The sequence below is a fragment of the Polistes dominula genome, unplaced genomic scaffold (assembly GCF_049000335.1).
Source record: "Polistes dominula isolate Pdom_NZ unplaced genomic scaffold, Pdom_raw_medaka contig_31, whole genome shotgun sequence".
In the NCBI taxonomy this organism is placed as follows: domain Eukaryota; kingdom Metazoa; phylum Arthropoda; class Insecta; order Hymenoptera; family Vespidae; genus Polistes; species Polistes dominula.
Genome location: NW_028300925.1, coordinates 6,960,908 through 6,987,895, shown reverse-complemented (window position 1 = coordinate 6,987,895; position 26,988 = coordinate 6,960,908). Strand labels below are relative to the sequence as shown.

Below are 26,988 nucleotides of genomic sequence, written 5' to 3'. Positions count from 1 at the left end.
TGTTCTTTAACAACTCCTAGCTTTTTATTTTTTATCGTAACAGAACTAAAGGTGGATGCGAGGAGAAGTGAAAAATAGTAGATATCTACATACACATATATATTTTTATATGTATATAGAGTAGCATGAGAAGAGCAGGGTAGGGAAACGTTTTCATAGAGGAAAACGTTTCGCATCGAACAAAATCGCGGATTAATTAGACCGGTCAGAGGGAACGACGTTAGTCTCGTTCCGCGTCCATGCGATCCAATTAAAAGTTAAAAACGAGCTTGCTACTTCAATTTGTTTTCTTCTTCAGGGCATAACGCACAAATGTTATTGTACTTTACGCCTCCATAGTTACGCGGCATTTTAATGAGTGTCTCAACGTTACTTTTCTCTCTCTATCTCTCTTTCTATATTTTACTCTTTCATATTTTTCGATTCGTAACGTTAAATGTACAAGTTACCAATAAGAATTACATTTTCTTCCTTTCATTTTAAATCTGATATTCACGTACGTTATACTTTGATTATTCATATACTCGTTATATTCATTTGCAAATAATTTAATCACGTATTATTACATTGTTATTAATTAATGGCTCTTCATTGTCCCCTAACAAAACAATAACGTTTCAACGTTGAAGTACATCGATTGTACAACAAATCGGACATTATCAACGTCGTAAAATCACGCCGATTAAGATGGGCTGGTCACGTGGCGCGCATGGGGGAGGATCGAACGGCACACAAAATATTGGTCGGTATACCAAACGGGAAAAGACCACTAGGTAGACCGAAACGTAGATGGGAGGATAATGTCGGAAGGGACTTGAAAGAAATAGGATACGAAGACCGCGAATGGAAGGATCGCGCTCAGGGACGGGAACAATGGCGGGATTTGGTATTTGCGGCAATGAACTTTCAAGTTCCTAATGCCAATTAATAATAATCATTATTACATTGTATATAAATAGTAATTTCATTTTTTAAATAAAAGACAATTTATTTATATTTAAAATCTAACTTAAAGTATTTTTATAATGCAACGAACAAATTGATCACAAGTATTATGTATATTTTTCTTTTTTTAATCGTAATAATTTATAATTTATCTCAACAGATAAATACTTTGACAAATCATATAAAAATTGTATCCAATAATTGGAAGGTAAATTGTAACGAATAATAAAAAAGAGAAAAAATTATTCAGTAATTGCGTGTATAACGAGGATGAGGAGATGGGAGGGAGAGAGAGAGAGAGAGAGAGAGAGAGAGAGAGAGAGAGAGAGAGAGGGAAATAAAAAAAGATACAAATGCAAAATATGAATAATGTGTTGTAAAAAGGAAAAGTAATCAAAGTTATAATCTATTATTGTGTACAGAAATGAAGTGTACAAAATCTCGTCTCGTTACAGTAGCATATATCATTTAGTATCGTAACACGGTATTCGGCCGTTTATAAACGTGCACGCGAAAGGTATCGGGATAAAATTAATCCGCGGCATTGGACTTTAATTAATCGAAAAACAAATTGATCAGGAATAAATTCGCTTTACTTGTTTCAACGCAAACAATTATTTCATGCAATTTCTTTTATACAAATATGTATTCATGCATGAATGCCATATGTAGATACGTATAAAGTTATAATACTTTTATAAACTCCAGAAAGGGTGGCACAATACGCGATGAGAAAATGATCTAGAAATTAATTACGTGCATTTAATTTTCATCTGTCCCCCTTTCCCCCCACCTTTCCGTTGGATATCAAAACGTATGCGTACAATATTATCAGCTTCAGTGTAACGCTATCAAAGGGTTTCCTCTGACGTCAAACACGTTTACCTATAACTATGTTTTGAAATATTTCGCAATGTTATAGGCGCATACACATCGTCATGCCAATATGAATTCATTATAACGATCTAGCCTAGATTTATCAAATACTTCGACCTACAATATACATATATCCATAAATCAATTTTTATTTTATTTTTTTTTCATTTTTTTTTTTTTTATTTTATTTTTCTCTTCTCGTTTAACTGCCACTAAAATTTTCATATAAATATTTTACTTTTTCCGATATGCGTATAATTAAAATCACGTAGGGTACACGTTCGTTGAGATAAACATTAGTTTCGAAGTAAAATAATTAAACGTATTATGGTAAATCGATTAATTTCGTAAAACAAAAAGTAAAGAATATTCGTAAAGTCATTTACATTGTTGTATCATTAATCATTGAAAGCGGTCATACAAAATATCGGCGTTAGACTTAATTATATAAAAAATATAATAATATGAGTATCGATCGTATGGTTTGATAATAAAAGTCCAAAAAATCGTGTAACAAATGACTTTGGTTTTACGAACGATTCGTATTACGTGTTACATTCCTAATAAAAAAGAAAAAAAAATACAAAGAGAATAAATTATATAACACGTAAAAGACGAATATGTAGTAGTGTGTGTAGTTACAAAGATAAAAGAATCGAAGTAGAGCATTTAGCAGAGTAGATAGATAGGATAAAGTAGTAAGAGTAAATTTTTCATATTTTAAACGAAGAACTAGGTAGTCGTGTGCCGATCAAACGTCAAAAATTCCCCACGGAGTTTAGTTGGTACGGTTCCGATGGTCAGAAACGATGCGCCACGTTGGTAAATCAATAAACTCGATGTTTATGCCATGCCGAGCACCGTAACAAAATTGACGTGTCGATCAATTAATAAAGTTTGAATGCAAACAACCCGCTGCTTTGCGATATCGTGCTTCGTTCTACTTTCATGTATACGTGTACGTATAGAAATATATATATAATATGTGTGTGTAAGTGTACGTATGCGTATATACTCTTTTCGTAGAGAGTGGACAATCGATTGTCGTGCCGCACACATCAATGAAATATTTTAATTAATATTTTTATACATCGTCAAAATATTTCTCGTTGATATATTAATAGAAAAGTGTGTCAGTAATGTCGACGTATTAGGTTTCTCATTTTTTTGTTATTGTTCACTTATATTTTCTTCTTATCCTTTTATTTTTATTGACACAATAATTGATAATTATTAATATAGGTATAGTTGAATATATTTTTAAAGATGAATTAATCATAATTATATCATAATAATTTGAACGTGTCACATGAAATATTTTTAATATTTTTATTTATTAATTCATAACATTTTTCTTAATGTAATAATTAAGAGATTTCGTTGAAATTTACCTGATAAATTATATATCGAACTATTTATTAAATGAGACATTCGTAGGACAAAGTTTAAATTGGATAATGCAAACATATCGGCAGTATTATCTACATATATGTGGTATAGATAGTGCATCAATGAACACCTTGCTATATGTGACCATACGTTCATTGGCCAATAAATTGATGAACACCTCTGGGATGTTTACGATCAAATGCAAATCGCAGATAGATGTCAATAAGAGAAAGTACATATTGCAAATTGAACTTCGATATTGCTTTAATAACTATTCTTATATATTTTCTAGTCATATTTAAATCAATTAATTTGTTGGTTATATTATATTTAAATTATTATTTATATTACTTTTAATATTTCAATAATAAATAATACATGTAAGGTTGGAAGAAAGACGAAGAGTGCGAGCGTATGGTGTGCATGGAACAATTGATGAACGTGAAAGATTTGTAAGAATATGTAGCGATATGGATATGAGTGTGAGTACACACAGCGATATGAGTATGAGTGTGAGTACGTGTAGCGGTATGAATACGAGTGTGTGTGGCAGGAAAGAAAAGCGAGCGTGCATAGCGATATCAGCTGATGTTATCGTTTTGTAAGCACCCCGAAATCTCTCGAATATTCCCGAACCAAAAATCGGGAAGAAGTCTTTTGTTTGATCGGTTGGGAATAGTCTGGAGATTTCGAGAATGATTAACGGAAGTGATTGGGACCATTGGTGGGATGAATGTATATATAAACGCGGAGAAGATAGCGGTCTTCGTCAATCGCTTTCTTGATTCGGTGTGACTAGTGAGTGTTATACGAGTGTGGCTGCGGTTTCTAACTATTGTTACTTACTTTTCATTTTCGATATCTATATTAAACCTTAATATTTAAGTGTTTGTTATATTATAATAAACATTTCTTCTATTTAAATTCAATAAATCTTACATACATACACCGTATAAATTATTTTATTATATCAAATTATTATCAATACTTTTTTTTATATTATTATATCTAAATAAATAATAGGACTATAATTTTCTTTTTTTTTATTAAAAATCCCAATATTATATTGTTGATTTGAAAAATAGGAGATTTTTTTTTTATTTTCCAGGTAATAAAATTATTAGGTCTGGTGTCTTAGAATGGTAGGAAAGTTTGAAAAGACTGCGTAGAAAATTGCGAATGTGATAGACGGCGAAGATGAGAAGAAGAAAAATAAAGAAAAAGATGGCAAGAGAGAAAAAGAGACAGAAAGAGAACAGGTCGAGTGAGGTTGTAAAAATCTTTTTCGACGGTCAAGTAGTCATTGTCACGTACAATGGGGTACGAGCTAGGAACCTGAGAAAGATTCGTCGAATTTATAGCAGAACCGTGACGGAGACTTTAACGATGACACTCCGATAGACGCGGTCGACCAGAAAAAAAGAAAACTCACCTTTTCTCTCTCTTTTTCTGTCTCTGTCTCTGTCTATTCTCTAGAATTTATTTATTAGTACATTTCTTTTTTCTTTTTTTTTTTTCTTTTTAAGAAAAGAACCTTTGCAAATTGATGATACACCAATATGATAAAATGTTAAATAATTATTGAGGAAGGGAAGAGGGGGAATTCATTAATAAATAATATTACAACTTTTCATATATTAAGTATTTTGTATTAAAAAAAAAAATTAACAAATATAGTATTAAAGTAATATAATATTACAATTATAAAATATGTAACATTATTTGTGTGTCATATTTAATCGGTAAAGCAAGCAATACTTGTAATTATAATAATAAATAATGTTCGTATGTTTTCAATATTTTATGGTATTGAATACAGTTAATAATTAATCTTGAAATTTTCTGATATAACATTCGAATATCTCTTTTTTTTATAAATCTTAACATTAAATATCAGCTAAGCTAATTAAATGAAATTTAACAAAAATAAAATAAGAGAAATTAAATCAATTTCACATAATAGATTTATATTTACGGGAAGGGGAGGATTAAAAATCCAATTGATCTTAAATATTTAAAGAGATGATATAAATAGTAGATGAAATAATGATTTAATTATTATTTCTTTTTCTTCTTCTTTCACTTTTTGTATTTATCGAAATTATTTATTTATCATATCGATAAGAATAATATAATAGTGAAAAATAAGGGGAAGAAGATTTTCCTCCCTTCTATCTGAGTTTATATTCGGAAAATTCAATGTAGATATTAAATGCAAAGCTTGAACTTTACGATAACCAGGTAGAAAATTACTCGATATTTCCGACGAACGTGCGAGCCTTCAAGGTAACTTTCTTTATGGAATGTGTTATTTTATTCTAGGTATTGCTTTCCTATAACTTTTGCTGGGATAACAGAATAACGAGGTTGTGCCACCGAGATACCGCTTTGAAAAGCTTCCCAAGAGTAAATTTTCCCTTCAACTTTTCTTTATCTATCTTTTTTTTCTGCACCTACCTCCCGCCCCTTTCCTCTCCTCTATCCATCACACTCTTTCTTTCTTTCTTTCTTTCTCTTTTTCTCTTTCTCTCAATCCAATTATATCATATTTTCAATGTAAGCATATTTCCACGCGTTTGTTTAATACCAAAGTAGAATTGAATCAGTGATTACGAAAAATGGTCTAAACCATTTCAAAAGCACACATAAATTTTTTTTTCTCTCTCTCACCGTTCTAAAAATTATTATTCTCTGGAACAAAAATGTAACTTCATTTTTTCTTTCTACTCATCCTTCCATATAATTCAAACGAAAAAAAGGGGAACAAGTAGAAGAAGAAGATAAAAAAAAATATAATTCCCAACCACTTTCGTAATTAAAGATGATTTTAATTAAATCATCTTATTTTCATAAACCCACGTACTCCGATTAGATATAAAACGAATTTAACAAATTTTTCTCGATCTAATCTCTGCTATCATCTTAATTTAATGGAATTCTCGATTACTCTTTCGAAAATACGAATGTTGTTGACCGAGTGATAAACAACCACAAAAAAAAATAAAAATAATAAAGATAGAAATTCAACTCACAAACGATCGAAATTGAACGAGAAAAACAAGATGGTGAAATAAAAATAAAATAATATTACGAATAGAATTTATAAAGAATAAAAAAAATGAAAAAAAATATAAAGAGAGAGAGATGGAAGTAAGGTAAATGAAGAAGAAAAAAAAATACAAAAAAAATAAAAGAGAAGCCTAATAATTCGAATAGACGATTAGTTTAGAGAAGGAGGAGGAGAGGAGGAATGAGTATATAAGGCGTGGGTTGTCCGACCAGGCACCACTATCGTAACTTCGAATCGGAAAGCAATTTGAAAGCAATACCGCGCTCATCACTTGGCCTTATCTGATCAAGAGGAGTCTGAACAAAACGTTCAACCTTCAGATTCGGCCTCAATCGTTTCGTTCCAAGAGGTGAACGAAAAAAAAGCCTTTCTCCTTCGGTCGACGGCTTTGTACATAATATAGTTTCTATAACTAGTAACCCCTCTCTCTCTCTCTCTCTCTCTCTCTCTCTCTCTCTCTCTCCCTCCCCTAGTTTCTACTGCTATCACCACCAATTTCACCCCACTGCTTTTTACCTACTTCTTACTCTCTCTCTCTCTCTCTCTCTCTCTCTCTCTCTCTCTCACTCTTTTTCTCTCTCGATATTTAAACTAAGTTTCGATCTTACTTTCTTCGAACTTTTATCTGGCTTAAGATAAAAAAATAACCCCCCGAAAATGGGAACACTAGTTTTGTCGTTAATAATGTAAAGTAGGATTATGATCGTTAAATTTTATTTATTAATGTTTTTTCTTTTTTTCTTTTAATTTATTCGCAGCGTAGATTTTATCCACCAGTTTGAAGGGAATCGTGTAATTGATTTATTTCTAAGTAGACTAAGTATGTAATGTTTTTAATAATTATACATATTTTTATATTATTTATTATTTAACCAGTTGACTGTGGAATTTAGTTTCAAAAGATCACCACATGGTGCGGAATTAAAAACAAGCAACGACGTGTATACACGTCGAACGCAGGGCAAATGGTACTATTATACATTTTACGAAAAACGAGGAAGGATTGCATTTTTATTCAAAAAAACTAACAATTCGTTTCTACATACGTTATTCTTACTAAAAGCTTGAAAATTGTCTAAAAATAATAAAATACATGAACAAGAAAAATTGAAGATAGCAAGAATAAACAAGAAAAATAAGAAAATAGTCTACAAAATTTCAAGCTATGTATGTGTGATATGTTTTAAAGTGTGCACGGTACTACGCAAATGCGACTTCACAGGTCGTACACAAAAACCTTGTTTCCTTGCGTTTTCCATTTTCGAGCAAACGGCACATCTTATAAATAAAAATAAATGAAATAAATATAAATAAAATACATAGCGGTCGTATTGGTAATATAAAGGGAACATACCACGAAATAATATTCTTATTACATTTTATTGAGATTTCGAGTTTTTATAGTGAATGGTAATTTTTTATTTTACACGACGAGTATAATTTTACACGTCAAACGTACCGCAGTGGAGATTTGATCCGACGTGTATACACGTCGAGCGCACTTAACTGGTTAATTGTCATCTCGTAATTTTGTAAAAATATTTATATCTTAAATTGCCGATGTAATTTAAAAAAAAATGTTAAGATGCCTTTTAATAATCGTTAGAAAATACTGATTTAATGAAATCATATTCGAAATAATAATTCGTGTAATTAAAATGAATTTTTGTAGGTAGATAAAAATAATATACATTTTTTCAGTCGTTCATCCTTTTGTACTTTGAAATTTAAAATAAGAATAATTATTTTCATTAAAATTAAAAGCGTGATATATAATAATAAGGGTATATTTATCTAATGGAATCACTTAAAATCTCATAAAATGTGTCATTTTCCATGTTAAAAAAAAAAGCAGCGAGTATAAAGAAATGAAAAGAAAGAAAAGAAAAGAAAAAAGAAAAATAATAAATAAAAGGTCTTTCGTAAAAATTGATCGTTTTTCTCTCCGTCGGTGTTCCGTGTTAGTAGCATACGCAGGCTGCGAAGAAGAGAAACACTTGGACCCCCAGTGTTCCTAGAGAAAAGTGACAAACGAGGGGTTTATAAATTCAGGTCCAGCTTAAAAGCACGTTTCTTACTATGCCACGCCCTCCTTTTACCTTTTCGAAACATCCCTTTTACTCGTAAGAATACCACTACGAAGAAAAATATAGTAAGAAGAAGAAGAAGAAGTAGGGGAAAGAAGGAAAAGGGAAAGGAAGGGGGTAAAATACTCTTTCGCGAGGGTAAGTACATCGACCTCACACTGAGAAAACCTCCAATAAATTCGAGATTCGAACGAGATTCGAGCTTCCATGCAGCTCGGGAGACTAATTGGACGGCGACACACTCGTTCTAACCAGAAGAAGAGAAAGAAAAAGAAAGAGAAGGAGAAGGATAGTGAAAGAGGAGGTGAAGGAGGAGGGGGAAACGCGTCGGTGGAAAATTTACGACTAGACAAGCCCACCTTACTGCCTTCTTTCCGAATTTCCTTAATTTATGACACTTTTGAATTCATGTTGCTTTCCATGTTCAACCTCAAGAATCCTCATTGTATCCTATCATTATCGTACTACGACTAACCTGGTAGTTTCTCTTTCTTTTATTTCTTTCTCTCGTGAATGTTATTTATGTAAGTTTTATTATTTTTATTTTGTGGTATAATATCGGATACCCATTTTCATTTACATCGATTCTGTTCGGGTAACATTTGAGAAAGTTATGTGTGACTTTTGATGTCATTTCGTATTGTACACCAATTGTAAATTAGCTCATAATTTGATTTTTATCTTGAACTTTCGTATTTTTTTTTTTTTTTTTTTACTGGATTCGAGAAATAAGATTAATGTACACTTTGTGAATATTATAAAAAAGGCGGTCCCGATCAATCAAAGAGTTTCTTTCACATTAACAAAATTTAGTTACAACATTTAATACTAACTTAGGAGTTAATTTGAATTCATTTTATAAAACTTCGAACAACATTAATCCAGGGTCCCCACGGTTAACGTTTCTCTTCTGAATATTTTAATAATCTCGTTGGGTATAATAAAAATTAAAAATTAAAATATACATGAGCAAAATTTTGTTGCAATATTTGTTTAAGTTAAATTTAAAAAAAGTATCAATAAAAAATAAGTTTATTCTGACGCCTAAGAAATTTGAAAAGAATAAAAATTCAATTTTAAATAAAAAATAATTGAATGTTCGAACAGACAGAATATTTGATAGGAATTGATCTTGAGATAATCATTTTTCTTTATTTTTTTTCTTTTTGGAAAAGATAAGGATAAACGTTTAGTGACATAATTCAGCAAACACTGTATTTGTCGTTAAGTTTAAACGACCAGCCAGCAATGTGGTGCAAGAGTGAAGGTTCCAAAGCGGCCTAAGTCGACGGGAAGTTTGACAGTGAACAGACAGCGATCCTCAAAGGTACATTATTCAAACGTGAGTCGGTTTGTCTATCTGGAAAATTGGGAAGCTTCTCTAATTGGACTGGTCTAGGGAGTAGACGATAGGGGTGAATGAAGGGTGATTAAACGACGTAGGGTGATAGCATAGATAGTTCAGATGTGATTAGGGACATATTTGAACGTCTTACTAGCTGCTCTTAATGTCACTTCTTAATCGATTATCACAGATTTTCCCTGATAACCAAAAAAGTAAAACAAATTATCCTTTAATATTTTACAAAATAATGAAATTCAAGCTAACATAAGTTAAAAATTGTATTTTATTTTATTTTCCAGGTGTAAGACGAAAAGAATTGAAAGATAACAAATTATCTTTAATATTTCGTTTTATATCGATCATATTTAAATAAACGTTGAAATTGTGTATCTTTTTTAAATCTAATTAATAAAATAAAAGGATAAAATCTTGCAAAGAAAGCAAAGTATTTTTACAAGTAGGACGCGATAAAATTTAAGTAAATGTTAAAGTTGTGTTTTTTATTTTTATGAAAAAGTGACAAAAAAAAATAGATTAATCGATAGGTAATTTGAAATTTTTGAAATACAAGAAGTAAAACTAATAAATTACAATAACAAATTTATATTTTAATATCCGATATTTTACTAATCAATTGATAAAATTTAAATAAGCGAGAAAAAAAATTCTATCTGATTGGAAAAAAAAAAAGGAATTAGTCGATATGCTGAGATTGTTAAAGTAGAAAAAGAAAATGAAACTTGTAAATAAATAGAGGAGAATAAAAGAAATCATATTTCAATATTTGATCTTTTATCAATTGGTGAAGATAAAAATTTAAATGAGCATAAAAAGTGTGTCTTCTCGAGAAAAGATGTGAAAGAGAGTGAGAGAGAAAATGTTATAAAAAAAGGTGTCGGCATAAGAAGGGCTGTTACCAAAAAGGGCGGCGCCGTTAAATTTAATGAGAAAAGATAGCCAAGGTGTTTAGGATTATAGATCAAGTTGGATAGGCATCGAGGAAGTTAGTCGTGCTTATGCTAAAAGAAAAATACATTTTCCCTTGGGAGGTCCACGAGATGAGAAAGAGAGTGAGAGAGAAAGGTAGATCTTATCAGGTAACTATTGGGCGGTTACATAGCACGAACAACCAGAGGGTGTACCGTTCCCTTTTACTATACAGCTGGATTATAAACTTTAAACTTATATCCCACGCCCACGATCGTCCTCGATCAATGCATACGCACAACAGTGGCTACTTTCTAGTTTTTATTTTTTTCTTAAGAAGAAATTAGGGTAAACTTTATTACACAATTTATTTATCTTTCTCCCTCGCTCTTTCTTTTTCTTAGTAAAGTTATGATTATTTTAATATTTCCATGCATAAATAAAAATGACTGATATAATTTTTGGTTTATGAATTTTTTAATACACTTAATTGGTATTTAGAAATACTTTTTAACTTTGCTTAATTTATTTCTCTTCCAATAAATTTAGTAAACTTTATTACAAAATGCATTTTTATCTGCATTTTTCTTTCTTACCAAAGTTATCATTATTTTAATAGGAATAATTCATAATGACATATTTATTACGTGTTAATATTAAAATTTATAAATTAATTTATGAAGTAATAAATTCCATTTTTTTCTAGTGCTTAAAAATATTTTCTAAACAAATAATAATTATAATGAATACTTGAATATTTGAATAAAAAATTATTTTTAATAATGTAATATTTTTATCTGAATATCTTATTATTTTGATAAAATAATATTATACTTAAAATGAGAAAAGTCGATTATTTGCTAAAAGATTACCATTATTTCGTATAGTCGAAAAGAAAAGAACACTCATTATATAATGTTTAACGAGGAAAGTTCGAGGAACATAACTCGAATGAATTCTTGTATAAGCCGCCTTGGTCGTTCTTGTTGGAAATCTTGAATAATATACCGTCTTAAACTAAAGTGTCTTCTCACAAACTCAGGCTTTTCTTGTCTTTCCTTTACTGTCTCTATCTATCTATCTATCTATCTATCTCTTTTTCTCTCTCGTTACATTAAAGACGAACACAATCTCATTGAAAGAGTATCCCTTCCTTGACTTACGAAAGCTCCGTTTAAAGTTCTTACGATTCTCAACATTACCACCACCCATTCGTTGCATCGTTTGATAGTTCAAATTGACATTACTATAATAATTGACGTTAAAAATTAGACGAGGGAAAAGAAACGTACCGTCAAAGGGCCAATAGACAAATTTTCTTCAACAATAAATAAATATCTAATTACAAATTATTACATTCGTTCATATAAATCAACTCTTTTTTTATTAATTCATATATTTAACACAAAAAAAGAAAATTCATTTCAATTGATCGTTAATTAAATCCAATGAACGATCAAATTTATAATTTATATTAATATACTACAATAATTTAAAATAAATTATAACATTATTAATATCACAACTATTCAACAATTCAACATTTACATTATTAATTTCTAAAAAAAAATATCAATCGAATTGAGTATACATTTTTTATTACTATTTTAAAATACGATTTTTTATAAACTATCGTGAAAACGATTTAGGAAAAAACAAAGTAATATTAGTTACACCTGTGTAAGACAATATAATTTATCGCGAATACCTGAAAGAGAGAATAGCATCAATGCTTCTTCAATTTTCTTTCTCCTCTTTCCTTTCCCCTGCCCTTCTCCTTCCCCATCACTATAACTTCGAACCCCCCATACAACCATCTACTTCATCGAGCAAGCGTCGATCGTGCAAACAATAGACTCTCGAAGCATAGTTCAGTACGAACGACGAAGGGTTTGCGTCTAGCTATCGAGCCTACCAATACACACACACACACACACACACACACACACACACACACGTACATACACATACATAAGCATACACAGCACCCTATCTAACAGAAGGGGGGGCTGAACTTGATATAATACCTAAGCTAACCTATGGTTTCCGTAAATTGATTTCTTCTAGCCCCTTTTTAACAAAGCTCAAATAGAAAAGAAGGAGATCCTACTAGTGAAAGAATGATAGAAAATTCTTTAATTTTTTTGTTTTCTTTTTTAGGAAAATTCTGCACAGTTATTTTCTTATTCATTCCACACTCGAATTCCACAATCATCATTTTACTTATAAATATATTCTCGTAAATATTCGTACGACGCATTATCGACATCTTTGTTTTTCGTTGATTAATGAATAAAATTAAAACTAAAAAATTAGAAGAAGTAAAAAAGAAAAGAAAGATTGTTAATCGTTGGAGATGTATTTTATCAAACGTACTTTTCAATTGATTATAAATGCTAACAAATAGTACTTGCTGATACTGATCGTTTAATTTACAAAATATTGATCAAATAAATACCAATTATTAACAAACCATTTAACTGTTCTTTGTTATATACAAAATTGGTCATTTTCAAAAGATACATTTTCTGCATAATGTAACTGTATATACCTTATGTTGACGCATAAATGATGGATAAATACTGCATAAACGGTAAACAAGTTAAAAAAAAAAGAAAAACAATTAATTTATAGAGTCAGTTGGAATTTCTGAGTTCCCACGACAGAAAATTTATCAAATGTTTCATAAAACAAAAAAAGGACATAATAGATCATCGTACTTCACAATGTATTAGACATTCAAAGTTCTAATCTGACAACACGAATCACCATTTACTACGATTTCTCGATGTTATATTCTGACACATATTCTCAAAATTGAGCCTATCTTCCATCTATCTTTCCCTCTCTCTCTTTCTCTCATACACAATTCATGCGAGCACGCGATTTCGGGTAAGAAAATTAATTTTATTCACACCATGGCGCAAAGTACAATCTCGTGTTTTCTTGAGGACGCTTCAGGCGACTACCTTTTCCTTTTATTTCCTTTTTCTTTTTTTATCTTTTCTTGTTACATGCCGCAAGGTTGAAGTCGTTGTTGCTTGCTTAACACTTTCTATCTATCTATCTATCTATCTCTCTTTCACTCACATATGCACTCATACACACCCACACGTATTTCTTATATTCAAACCGAGAGGAATCTTTTTATAATATTATTATTATTTTTTTTTATTCGTCGCAGTTAACCCTGACTCACCTGAATCTAATCAACGTTCAATTCTTCTTACCTCTTCGTCTTCGATAAGAGGAATCTGATTGACGAGATAAATCGAGATAAGTAAAAATATCTAAGAATAAGTCTCAGAACATTCGAACACGATACGTCCATTTAAATCCAGAACACGGAAGCGAAATTTTCGAGTCGTTATTTCTCTCTCACACTCTCTCACACTCTTACACATATACACATACATATATATACTTAGACATTTACAGAGGCACACAAGAATGTTCTGGTCCTAGCAGTGGATCCTCGGCACTTACACGCTCGTGAATACACCAACTTAATTTAATTACGTTTCCAAATGCTTTCTACCATACCAACACGTTGCCAACGTTTAACTTTACTAAAAGTTTGCAGCAACCTGCGACAATGATGGACGCGATCGATTTTATTTTGTACATTTTTTATTATCTTTTTTCTTTTTTCTGTGAGCAAGGTTTTTTGTTTTTTTATTTCTTTCAACCAACTATCGAACATCTCTCCAAATTGTTCCCACTCTTTTGGAAAAATTTCTTATGAAATAATAATCGCGAGTATTTTCGTTACGTTCAAAGGTATCCCATTTAACACTTTAAATCTTTCAAACCGTTTATTAATAATTATTAAAATAATATTTTTATATTTAAATATTTTATATTATCGATTAATAAATACATGGAATAAATGAAGAAAAATCAATCAATTTTTTATATTTCAATTTATATTTTTAATAATATATATATCTATTGTGTGTACTGAAATGTTTCATTCGTAAATTTACAAGTCACTCGTCATCAATAAAAGCATAACAAAAATGAGGGTTCTCGGTTTTTTTTTTTTTATTTAATGTTATTCTTTTATTTTTGTTGTTGTCGAATCGACAAAAGTATCGACTCGACACGAGTCGAGTCACGTTCGGCTTAATTATTGGAATTAATGCGAGTCGGTGGTGTTAATCCGGGTGCGGCACGCGAGCCAATCAAGGGACTCAGATAAGAATGAAACACTATCGAAACAGGACGGCTCATTAGTCGTTCATGTGTTCGAGATATAAATTACACGTTTAATCCGATCTGTTTGATAATAGTTCAAACATTTCTTTCTTTTCTTTTCTTTTTTTCTTTTTATCTTCGATAGAAAAAATTGCATAAGAAGACACTTGTTATACGATATTATATTCATGTATATATATATATACATAGTTATAAATAATTATAGTATATACAACGTATAAATTTGTCTCGATTAAATTAAAAATAAAAAAAAATTATATTACAAATTTAATCATTCGTTAAATATATCAATTATACGTTATCTTAATCATCGTGATTACCTAACCAGCCATTTAACTCTCAATCACTATAATTTCCTCCTAAGAGAAGAAAAAAGAATCTTAAATGAACAGCATACAACAACCTATCAAATTTTTTCATTGGCAATGATCTAGGATTTTTTGACAAAACACTACTGGGATAACTATAATTATTTTCTAACGATAAATAACTCTCTCTATTATTCTCTCTCTTTCTCTTTTTCACTCTTCTTTTTCAATAAGGAACATCCTACTTCGTTAAAGCTATAATCATTCCTTAGATTAATCTTCGAACTTCTTACGTAAACTTTGTCTTACTACAATCCCAATTAAGGGAATACGATCGTAAATGTATGAATCGTTTCGTCGATCTTTAACGAAGAATTTATAATGATAATAATAATAATAATAATAATAGGAAAATTTAAATCAAATGATTTATTACTCATTGTGATGTTTAATAGGTTATTAAATAATACTAATTACAATCACTTTTAAAAGTCATTTAATACTTTATTTATGTATGTATTTTTTTTCTATGCATATTATAATATAATTTTTTCCAGAGACATACTTTCAAGACATTTTAATGTAATTAATATTATTTTTTTTAAAGGTATCATGTGCATGTTGATTAGGGTTAAATTAATTTATGAGATATTGTAATTTTATAATTGCAAAAGACCAATCATTACTTTTCTTCTACCAAAATATTTCTTAAACTAATAAATTTTATGAAATATTTCTTTAATTCTACAAGATGGCTGCTATCAAAGATGGCACCAATACGAAATCTGATTTTTACAAAAATACAATCACATTATCTCAAGATTTAAATTATAAAAAGAACGATCTTAAAAAAAGAAATAATTTTACAATTAAAAGTTGTCCATTGAAATATATCTCCTAAGAAATTTGTTTTAATTGAAATGAAATGATTGAAGTATTTAAATTGAAACGATTAACCGCGTAGATTTAAATAACTATGATACCCACATATTTCGCGTATATAACTATATAGTTACATATTTGGCTCTACTCTAATTCCAATCTATACAAGTTCATTTTCTAGATGCCCGAGGCGTCGAGCGTTAACCTTTAATTACAGGCCGGGCCGAGCGTCTAAATTTATCGCTAATAACGTTGCAACGAACAGAGTTAAGCTCCATCACCGAACGGTCTTTCTGAGAAGCCGCGTCACGGAACAGAACGGAACGGAACTGGACTGAACTGAACTAAACGGATCACGTTCAAACACATATCCGCAATTTTCACTGCTCTTTCATTCTTACGATCCAACGAATGCGAACACATTTAAGTTTTTAATAAACCCTTTTTCTTTTAGTAACAAAAAGAAGAAAATAACATTACGTGTATCATTTAACACAAAAGTAATTCCTTTTTCGTGTTATATTAAACGAGTAACTTTAAAACGTATTACTAGAGATTGAAAATTTGTTTTATAACGCCATGTTTTTTCTTTCTTCTTTTAAAATCCCACACACATCTTGTACTTTTGTAAATTTTATTTCATTTTTCTTCATTATACTTCATTATACTTTTTCTACTTTTTGTAAGGTACTACTTTTTGTCTACTATTTTGTACTTTTGTACTTTGTACTATGTGTAATAAATCCTTACTTTTTGTTCGTAATATTCCTGCCAGTCGAGAATACCCAAAATAAAATTGGATTACACATAGAATTACAATTAAATGAACACTACGATTAATTAAATTTCGTAGAATTGACTTGCAGATATTTTTGTATCTTTTAATCAATGTTAAAAACGATACGTACATATACATCCATATATATACATGTATATATACACATAGATATATACTTACTCGTATATCAATTTTAAAACAGTTTAAACGGAGGGTATAACGATGACGAGGAGAATGATGAGAGATATTAGTGGGTTTAAAATTTTTTAGAACGAATTTTACAGAAAGTATGCTGACATACTACTACTACTACTACTACTACTACTACTACTACTACTACTACTACTACTACTACTAATACTAATACTACTACTAATACTACAAATACAAGTTTGTAGAGCTTATTATAAAAGTTCTCTCTTGTACGATAATACCAGAAAATAGATATCCGTTTTCGGCTCGAAGCTAGGTCACAATTAAATTTTATTCCTCTCTCTCTTTCTCTCTATTTTCTTTCTCTTTTCCTCACCTCACCCTTTCTCCTCATTTCATCTCTCTTACTTACTCTCTCTCTCTCTCTCTCTCTCTCTTTCACTCTTTTCTTTCATTCTGAAACGATCATCCGTGACCGCAAGAACATGCATACGCACTTTTAAATATTCACCCATGCCAATTCTCGAAAAAAAGAAATAAAATATACTTTTTTAAACGCTTTTGAATAACCTCGACTCGTTTCTTTAACCAAGAGTGTTCTTTTTTTCTAACATAAGAAAGAAAGAGGAAGATGAAAGAGACTCAACGACGATACCTCGTGGATACTTTATAGCCAAGCTTGTCACGTCTCAGAACAGAATTAGCCATTATTTTGACACACTCGATCATAATGTTTAGAGGTATATGTGTGTGTGTGTGTGTGTGTGTGTGTATGTGTGTGGGTTGTTACCTGGGCTCCTACGAATTATGTTCTTACTTTCTTTTATGACAAGCTAAATGCTCGAAATGTTTTTTCTCTCTTTCTTCTTTTCTTTCTTTCTGTCAAACACACCACGTATCCGTGCACGTGTATGAGTGTGTTAGCGTGTGCAAGTTTTTATGGTATAAATATTTGAAATAACATTTTTTTTATTTTTTATAATTTATTTCACTTTCATAATTATAAACACAATTATGTGGAAAATATTATGAAAATTGTTGACTTTCTATAATTTAATTTTTTGTTTTTCTTTTTAAAAAAATGTACTAATGTTAAATATTGATTTTCTGATTACAGATATGTCTATTGGGGATAGCAGTAAGTGATAACAGTACGATCGAGGATCATTCAGCGATCGAGGACGTTTCAGAAATTGCAAACGTTGCGAACAATCTCGACATAGTAGACACCGTTGATCAGGTAAGTTTTTATTTACACGTTTTTGTAATTGTTTCTCACATGATTCTAATTCTAGCATTTAATATAACATCTTCGAAAAGATATAAAAAATTAAAAAAAAAAAATAAAATAATAAAGGTTCTGACCGAGGCTTGAACTTTCTTAAGAATTTACAGGTCAAATTAAAAATCTTCTTCTTATATTTACAAGTGTCAGGTACGCGATAAAAAAAAGAAAGGTAAAAAAAGAAAGCATGGGTAGTTCACGCGTGTTTTCTTCTATGCAACAAAATAAAAATTTTTCCAAGTATGTAAAAGAATGAAGGAAGTGTCAAACCGAACCGCTCGTGGAAAAATATAAACACCCTTATTCACGTTACTCGGACTGAAACGGGTCGTCAGAAATCGTTATATACACCCTCGTAGAAAAGAAAAGAAAAGAAAAGAAAAGAATTGGAAAAGAAAAGAAAATACCCAAAAGAGCGAAATAAGATGGAGGATAAAAGAGGTGGAAAATGGGAAGAAGAATACCAAAAAAAAAAAAGGAAAAAAATTGCAAGGAAAGAAATAAATGAAAGAAAGTAAACGAAACGAAAGAATAGGAGAGAGAGAGAAAGAGAGTTGGCAGCAACCATCAAGTTGTCGCGAAAACGAGAGCTTTTATTTTTCCGCTGGCTTAACGCGAGTTTTACCAAGTCTTTTCGACACGCTCTTATTTCTACTTCTTTCCTCCCTTTTTACTCTACTTTTTTTTTAATTTTTAATTTTATTTTTATTTCTTTTTCAATTTTATTTTATTTTATTTTTCTGGTCGGAGTTCACGTACGTAGGTGGTAAAAGATTTGAACTTTTTCTCTTTTTGTCTTATAATTTATTTACAACGTTACGTTAAATTCATTTATTTCAATTAGTATTTTTAATTAATTAAATAATCAACGTATACGAATATTTATTATATAGCAAGTAGAAACAATTAAATATTATTAAATTAAATTTTGTTTATGAATATTATCGATGGTTTGTGATGAGAAATATTTGAATAGAAAATATTGATCATTTATAGTTTATTTTACAAATTGCTAACAATTTATTAAAAAATATTTGTGGTAAATACACCAACCCAACCCACTTAAGTTGCAATCGTGTAATTTTTCACTGTCATTAAACTCCAACTAATTCTCGAATGACGTTTACCAGCTTGTTCTCATTTTTTTTTCTATTTTTTACCCAACGCTTTTATGTATTGCATATATATATATATGTATGCATGTATAACAAGTGTCGTCGTGTATTTCCCATATACATTTCTCCCATTTACATTTTCTTTTACTACTTTTCGAAAAAAAATTTAAAAAAATAAAAAAAAAGAGAGAAAAGCGTTTAAAACGTTTCTACTTAAAATTTAGTTTCCGCATAGTCGTTGAAACGATACTTTGCAAACAAGTTTAACATATTTCTTTGAAAAAAATAAAATACGAAAGAGATATTTTATCTGTCACTATTCCTCCAAATTTTTTACAACATACATACTCACATATTAAATACCCACATACATTATTCTTTATATGGAAATTCAACAAAAAAAAATATAATAGTAATAATAATAATAAGAATAATAATAATTTCAAGAAAGAACAAAAGTTTCTGTTTTAATCGAGCGTCAGAATTTTTATTGATAAATGTACACATATATATATATATATGAATTATAAATGTATGTGTATGTATGTGTTTTAAGAGGTATAAGCCACGGTTGCATTGTTTCACCGATTGGGTTTCGTGAAACCATAGAACGTATAGGCGTCCCTCTATTCATGAGTTTTGCCATTTTCTCCAAGTTCGTGTGGTCAATGAACTCAACTTTATTCACACGGTTACTAATAGACCTTCAATTCTAACATCATCTTCTTCTTTTTTTCTATATCTTATTTTTATAACCAAGTTAAAAATGAACATTCTCGTTTTCGTTCGATCGTAGAAACCCTTAACGTGTTACAATAAGATAATAATCGTACGATAAATCGAAAAAGAAAATCCCATTATGGTTGGGAAAAGCAATTTCGTATAATAACGTGTAATATTAAATGAATATTATTCGCGATTATATATGGGGGAATGAGGATAGTCGGAATGTTATAAATCATTCGTATCGTGTAATTCATGGATGTATTTATTTCGAGAATCATCAAAATCGTACGAATTTCCTCGACAATATTCGATCGTAATATCTCTCTCTCTTTCTGTTTTTCTCATTTTTATCCTTTGGTTCTCTTCTTTCGTACTTAGGAAACTCAATAGTTTTAGAAAACTGCATCACCGTAAAACGCTCTTTTATTCAACGAGAACGTATGCATCAGTAAACATGAAACTTTAATGCAATACCGTACGTAATCGTACTTCATACCAAAATCGAACGTCCATTTGTGAGAGTAAGATAGAAAAAGAGATGAGAAAAGAAGATATGACATGTTGTTGCATTGATAAAACGTATTGTTTAACTTTTATCACTTTCATTTCAACAATATTTCTAACTAAACCATTCGATTTACTCATAGTTTTCTGGAACCACTTGATTCACATTAAAATCATTCGATCGTTTATAATTGATTTGTTTAATTTTTAATAAAGTATCGTTTCTTTTCTTTTTTCTTTTAATTTGATTATATATTTTGACTTTATTAAATTGTTAATATGTTGGATAATTTTTTCCTTTTAAATATTATTCAGAATTTGTAATCTGTTTGATAATATTGAGTGCTATAAATATTCAAATATTTTGTTTAATTTGGAAGATTATAATTTTATTAAAAATTATTTCTAATATTTTATGTATAGGACAATCTAATATTTAGGAAAATATTTCAAATTTCTAATGTATGAAAAACACAACGTCATAATTTTCTATATTTTATTTTCTCATTTCATTAAAGAGAAATTTAATAATGAAAAAAAAAAGAAAAGTTTTAAACTACTTACATAAAATTACTTCAATTTTTCTTCATCTAACTCTTTTTCTCTCTTTTTCGTAACATTTTGGAAGTTACTTTAACAGCGTCAAATTTGACAAATATATACATCTATCCAAGTAAAGAAAAGGGATGCAACTTTGACGAGGTAAAAGAAAAGAATATCTCGTAGAAAAGATATCTCGTAAAATCGAAATATCATTTGTCTAGTAGATCCATGTATTGTCTCTTTTTCTTCGTTCGTTCGTTTGTTGTAGAAAATTTCTTTGCCTTCGAATCAGTCGATGGTACTATACTACGACCGCGAACTTTCTTTCGTGATCGGGATCCGTTGAAATAGAATAGAAAGAAAGAAATAAGGAAAGAAAGTAAGGGTTGGGGATGAAAGAAGAAAACAATTCTCGCGAAAAAGGAAGTTCTCTTGCACATTTATGTATGCACGTACGTGTATGTGTATCTATATGTGTATAAGTGTATGCATGGTAAAGTCTGGTTGAAGAAAACGAAAGAATATAAGAACGTGATTCGGTGAACAACTAGCGATGTCATTTTCTTCTTTAAGGAAAAACTTTATTCTTATCAAATCTATTTGATCACATCTTTCTTCGAAATATTCAACTCAAATATTTGCCATCTAAATTAATTCTTCTCGGTCTACGTTAAAACTTCATATGTATCTTTAGCTTACTTTCTATTATATTGACTTGCTCAAATTTTTCTTCGACTATATTAATATTTTCAATTTTTTAATTTAACAAAATTTAATTATATATATGTGTGAAAATATTAAGAAATTTTAATCAAAAATATCAAATTCACATAACATAATGTAGAAAAATGATATTTTATTAATTATAAAATTACAAATAAATATTTTAAAATTATTTCAAAATTTATATTACTTAATAATGAATATATAAATTAATTTTATATCCAATGCAGTATAAAATTTTTCCATACAGAAACAAGATGATCTCTTACGTTATCTAATTCTTTTCTATTAAAAAATGTCTGACCATATAAGTATATTCTCTTTTATACTACTTAAAAGAAATGAAAAGAAACTAAAAAGAAAACTAATGATTTTTCTTTCTCATTTAATTTAAAAAATGTCGAAACACGATCATGAACATTATTTTACTTTTGTTTTATTTTTCTTATTCGAACAGAATCTTATACCGAAGTTTGAATCATGAATCTTCGTCAGTGCGAAATAAAATTGTGTCCGTCGTTTGCACACGTTTCGTATACACAATTACGTTTGTATTTATGTGTACACGTGTGTGTGTTACATTTTCACGATGTGCATTCCTATATCCTTTCACTTCTGTCTTTCGAAATATGAAGAGTTTTATTTTATACATACATACATGTAACATAAGTAGAGAGATGATGTACTGAAATATCTCAAAAAGATAAAATTTCATCGTGAAAAGTTTTTAAATACGTCACTAGAAAATCTACTATCTATTTAGTTATGAAAACTTGGCATCCAACGAATTTATTTTCAGATTAACCTAAATTTGTTCTTTTTTGTCAGTTTCGATCGATTATCTTTCGAAATTTAATCAGAATTTTTGGCGATAAGCGTATATCGTCTGATGAAATTATAATATTTTTATTTTCAACAAAATTTAAATCTCTCTCTCTCTCTCTCTCTCTCTCTCTCTCTAATACCCGAGATCTTTTTATAAGTATTTAACAATAGTGTAAATTTATCTTGATAATCGTTAGCAATGAGTAATTAAATATTACATATTCAAATAATTTATATTTCGATGATAAAATATTGAAGAAAATTTGAAATTCGTTTCAACCCTTCTATTTATACGATCGCCATTTTTAAACGTTATTTAACAATTTGCTAATTAAACTTGTAATATTAAAATAAAATATAAAATTCATAAATATTTAATGTAGAATTCCAAAGTGATGTATAAAAAGTAAATATATACTTAGAAAAAAGAAAATGTAAAGAAATAAAAGCAAAAATAAATGTTATCAAGAATTATAGTTATTAGTAAAGTTACACGGTCAAAAAAAGGGTTCAACGTAAAGTCTTAAGTTAGACTCACTCGACCGCACGTGCCGTTACAATGCACATCCGTATCTCTTCTTTCGTGCCATAAGACGTACGAAACAACGCGCAAAAGTACTTTAGAAGAGAAGGGGTAGTAGGTGGTTAAAGGTGGAGGGGTTGATAACAGTATGGGGGTTGAAACGACGTCGAGACTTCCAGTGGCACTCCCAAAGAACAGAGGAACAGAAGGGCGAAAACGGCCGACGAAGCACTCACGGGACTATCGTGCACCAGTGTAATTGGCTAATTGCATTTAACGGGTGTTCAATTTCAAAGGTATATCACTTTACCAAGCTCGGTAAAATAGCGACGTTCATTCCCATGTAGAGAAAATATTCATTAATTTTGTTAAATTCGTTATTCCTTGATAATGCTTCGTTATATTAATTAATTATATTTTGGATAATAATTATTGTTAATTATTACCACTTCGTGAGTATCGGTTATCAATAATAATAAAAAATGAAAAAAAGAAACAAACATTTTACGAGTTCCTGGAAATAGGCAACTTATTTATCATAAAAACAAAAAAAATTTTTTATCTCGCTACCGGCTGTCGGTAACACGATCGAAAAATGAGTATAATGAGATGTATATATTTAGGCGTTATTTGATTTTATTTTAAAAGCCAATTATAGAATGTTTTCATTTTTTTAAAAATATTACAGTAACCTATAATTAAATAATTTGAAAATTAAGTTAGAAAAGTGTGTACGTAATCTAAGTATACAAACTTAGGTATAAGAACAAAGATGGAAAATATTACGTGTACTTTAGCGAGTCATTTTCATTTCCAAAAGTTTGTCACGTATATTGAAATAGGAAATAATATAGCTAAATATATATATACCTATACATATGTATATCAGAGTTCGCATTGAATTTCTCGGTACAACTGTGTATATCCGAAAATTAATATCGACGTTGGGGATCAAGGGTATTTGAGTAAAGAATAATTAAATTCTTAGAAATCCTATTTTTTAAAAAGCTTCATTCAACGTAATCGTTTCTTTTGAACGATCCTGTATTATGTGTTGTTATCATGTAACAACGTTGTTGTAAGTATTTAATTAATAACAAAAAGAAAAAGAATAAAGGAGGGAGGTGGAAAGAAAGTAAAAAATGATATTTTCACCTTTCATTCAACGAAAAAAATATAATTAATAGTTCACGTGTTACGCGTGCGAACACACATAAAGAAATCAAAAAGAAACGTTTATAAATATATAGAAAAAGTCGATTAAAATTGTACGCTTATAGAGATCATTTAATCAACTATTATATACATTTACATTAATCGCGATATTTGATATCGAGTATACGTGTTTATGTATATTGTATGTGTTATATATATATATATATATTATATGTAAACGCAAGTAGGTATATACCTGTCTATAAATTTTACTCTCAATTAATTGGCCGATCAACCACAATACGATTACTTCGTCAATTATCGACCCATTAAGAATTTATTAGCTGCCTATTAATTTCACAATCAACATTAAATTTAATCCTTAATTTTTATTGTTAAAAAATAAAAAAAAAATAAAAACTCATAAACTTTTTCTTCTTATTTTTAATCTTTTTATTACAATGCTTTTTCAAAAGTCGCTTTTAATGACGTTAGCAAACCTAAGGCCTTTTTTTATCTTCTCTCTCTCTCTCTTCTTACTCTTTTTTTTATCTCGTTTCCCACAAAGATCCAGCAGCCCTTAGAAGAACTTAACTCGTTCCGTTGAACAACAACCATAAGAATTTATAATATTCCAAAAGCGCGGAATATTTGACAAGTGCCCTTCGTCGTGTTCTCCTTGGTCCCCCATGCTTAGGCAGAACTCTCCGATAAGACGGGAAGAAACATTAAAGAAGATGAACAGCCAAGAACTTGCTTCTCATTCATAATTCATGTCGCTAATTTTCGAAGGTTGCAAGCTCTACGTTATTGCATTATCACGCTGAATTCTTGAATAATTTTCATCTGACTAGCAAAAGTTTCGACGAGACGCGAACGTTATTCGTTACGCACGCCAATGAACAACATCTTTCTCTTTCTGTCTCTCTTTTTATACTATTTTTCTTTCTTTTTTTGTATTTCATTTAAAATCGAGATGAAAATCTTGGTTTTTCAAATATTTCCGTTAATTGCGATTCGTTCGTTTAATTATTTCTGCTAACACGAAAAGCACAAACGTATAACCCACATACATTCCTCACCTAACCACCTTTATACACACATACAAATACATACATATATGATACATGCGTGCATGGATGCATATATATATATTTAGTATGTATACTACGTGGTTCTTTTATTTCCTCTCTCACTCTATCCATCTACCAATCAATCTATCTCTTTCTCATTTATATACATCGAGCATTCGATAATTTTACCAATTGGAGGATCCACCAACGAATGGAATAATTGAAATTCTAGCCCAGATACGAGAGCGTCAATTGCTCGTACTGTATGTATCTCTCTTTCTCTTTCTCTCTCTCTACGTTTGTTAATTTAACACGATTGAAAAGCTCAACCCGAGCTTGCTTCGTTTACCTTTTCGGCTATCGCAAAATACAGCGTTGTTATCGAAATGACTATACTATCTCTTTCTCTCTCTCTCTCTCTCTCTCTCTCTCTCTCTCTCTCTCTCTCTCTCTCTTTAATGCCCAAGACAAAACTAACCATTTTTTGTTATTCAAGATGTTTATCTCTTTCTTCCTTTTTCCTTTTTTCTCTTTTCTTCTTTTTTTATTTGCAAAGTCAGTGGTTGGTAGTTTACTTTCGTGAATATAGAACTCAGCGTAAAAAACTTCATTTCAAAACCCCCTTACAAAAATCATCTTCTTTTTTACTACCACAGTAAGTTTTTTTCTTCCAAAAAATTTGTACGTTCGTGTATGCAAAATGTCAAGAAAATTTATTCGGTTGTAATTTTTAAAAATATATCATACGCGTAATTTTTATATGATGTCGATATCAATAATGAAAAGCATTTGTTTCATATATTATTTATTTTAGAGAAATTAAAAAATAATTGCATCTTTTTTTCAGGGGACAACGAAAAATTATCAGAAACCAATGTTTTTGTAAATAATAAAAAGAAGAAGAAAAAAAGAAAATAGAAACAAGGAATAGTATAATAAGAGATCCTAATTGAGTAGTAGGAGTAAGGGATGGTTTACGTAATCAAACGAGAATCGTTGTGTCTTACAAAAGTTTCGCAATTTAGAACGGGTAATGTGACTGACGTGTAATAACTCCCATGCCACGTTCACGAGATGATTTCTACTCTTCCAACCTTTCAACTTTCAACGTGAATTCAACTTTACCGTACCATCCCCTTTATCGCACGTGTTTCCAACGAATTAACTCACACCAATCGATTCCTTTGTCTTTTCTTCTTTCTTTTTGTCCATTTTTTTGTACTTTCCTCTCTCTCTCTTTCTCTTTCTCATCTCTGAAAAAAATATTTAATAATAATTAAAAAAAAAATTTTCACATAAATTAGAACAAGTTACTTCGTAAAATAGGATATCAAATTTAATTAACGAAATTCCCTTTTTTTCTTTTTTTCTTTATTTCCGTCACATATCTTTTTCATTTTTTATTATTTTTTTTTTTGCGTATAATTCATCAAGGTACATAAATAAAAATAACCGTCTCAACTCGAGAAATATAAAATGAACATTTTCAATTAATTAACCAACGACCTTTTTACTTTCGAACGAACTCACGCGAATTA

The 26,988-nt window shown here is 29.8% G+C and overlaps 1 protein-coding gene across 6 annotated transcripts in view; it reads left to right on the top strand.

Annotated features, from left to right (window-relative positions):
• Nucleotides 1-26,988, top strand: part of nolo (ADAMTS-like no long nerve cord) — a 241,059-nt gene that overhangs the window by 144,719 nt on the left and 69,352 nt on the right. For all 6 annotated transcript variants that reach the window (XM_015334210.2, XM_015334199.2, XM_015334215.2 and 3 more), the window contains one exon: nt 18,096-18,218. In XM_015334210.2, the coding sequence (XP_015189696.2) occupies nt 18,096-18,218 (123 nt within the window). The remainder of the gene's footprint in view (nt 1-18,095; nt 18,219-26,988) is intronic.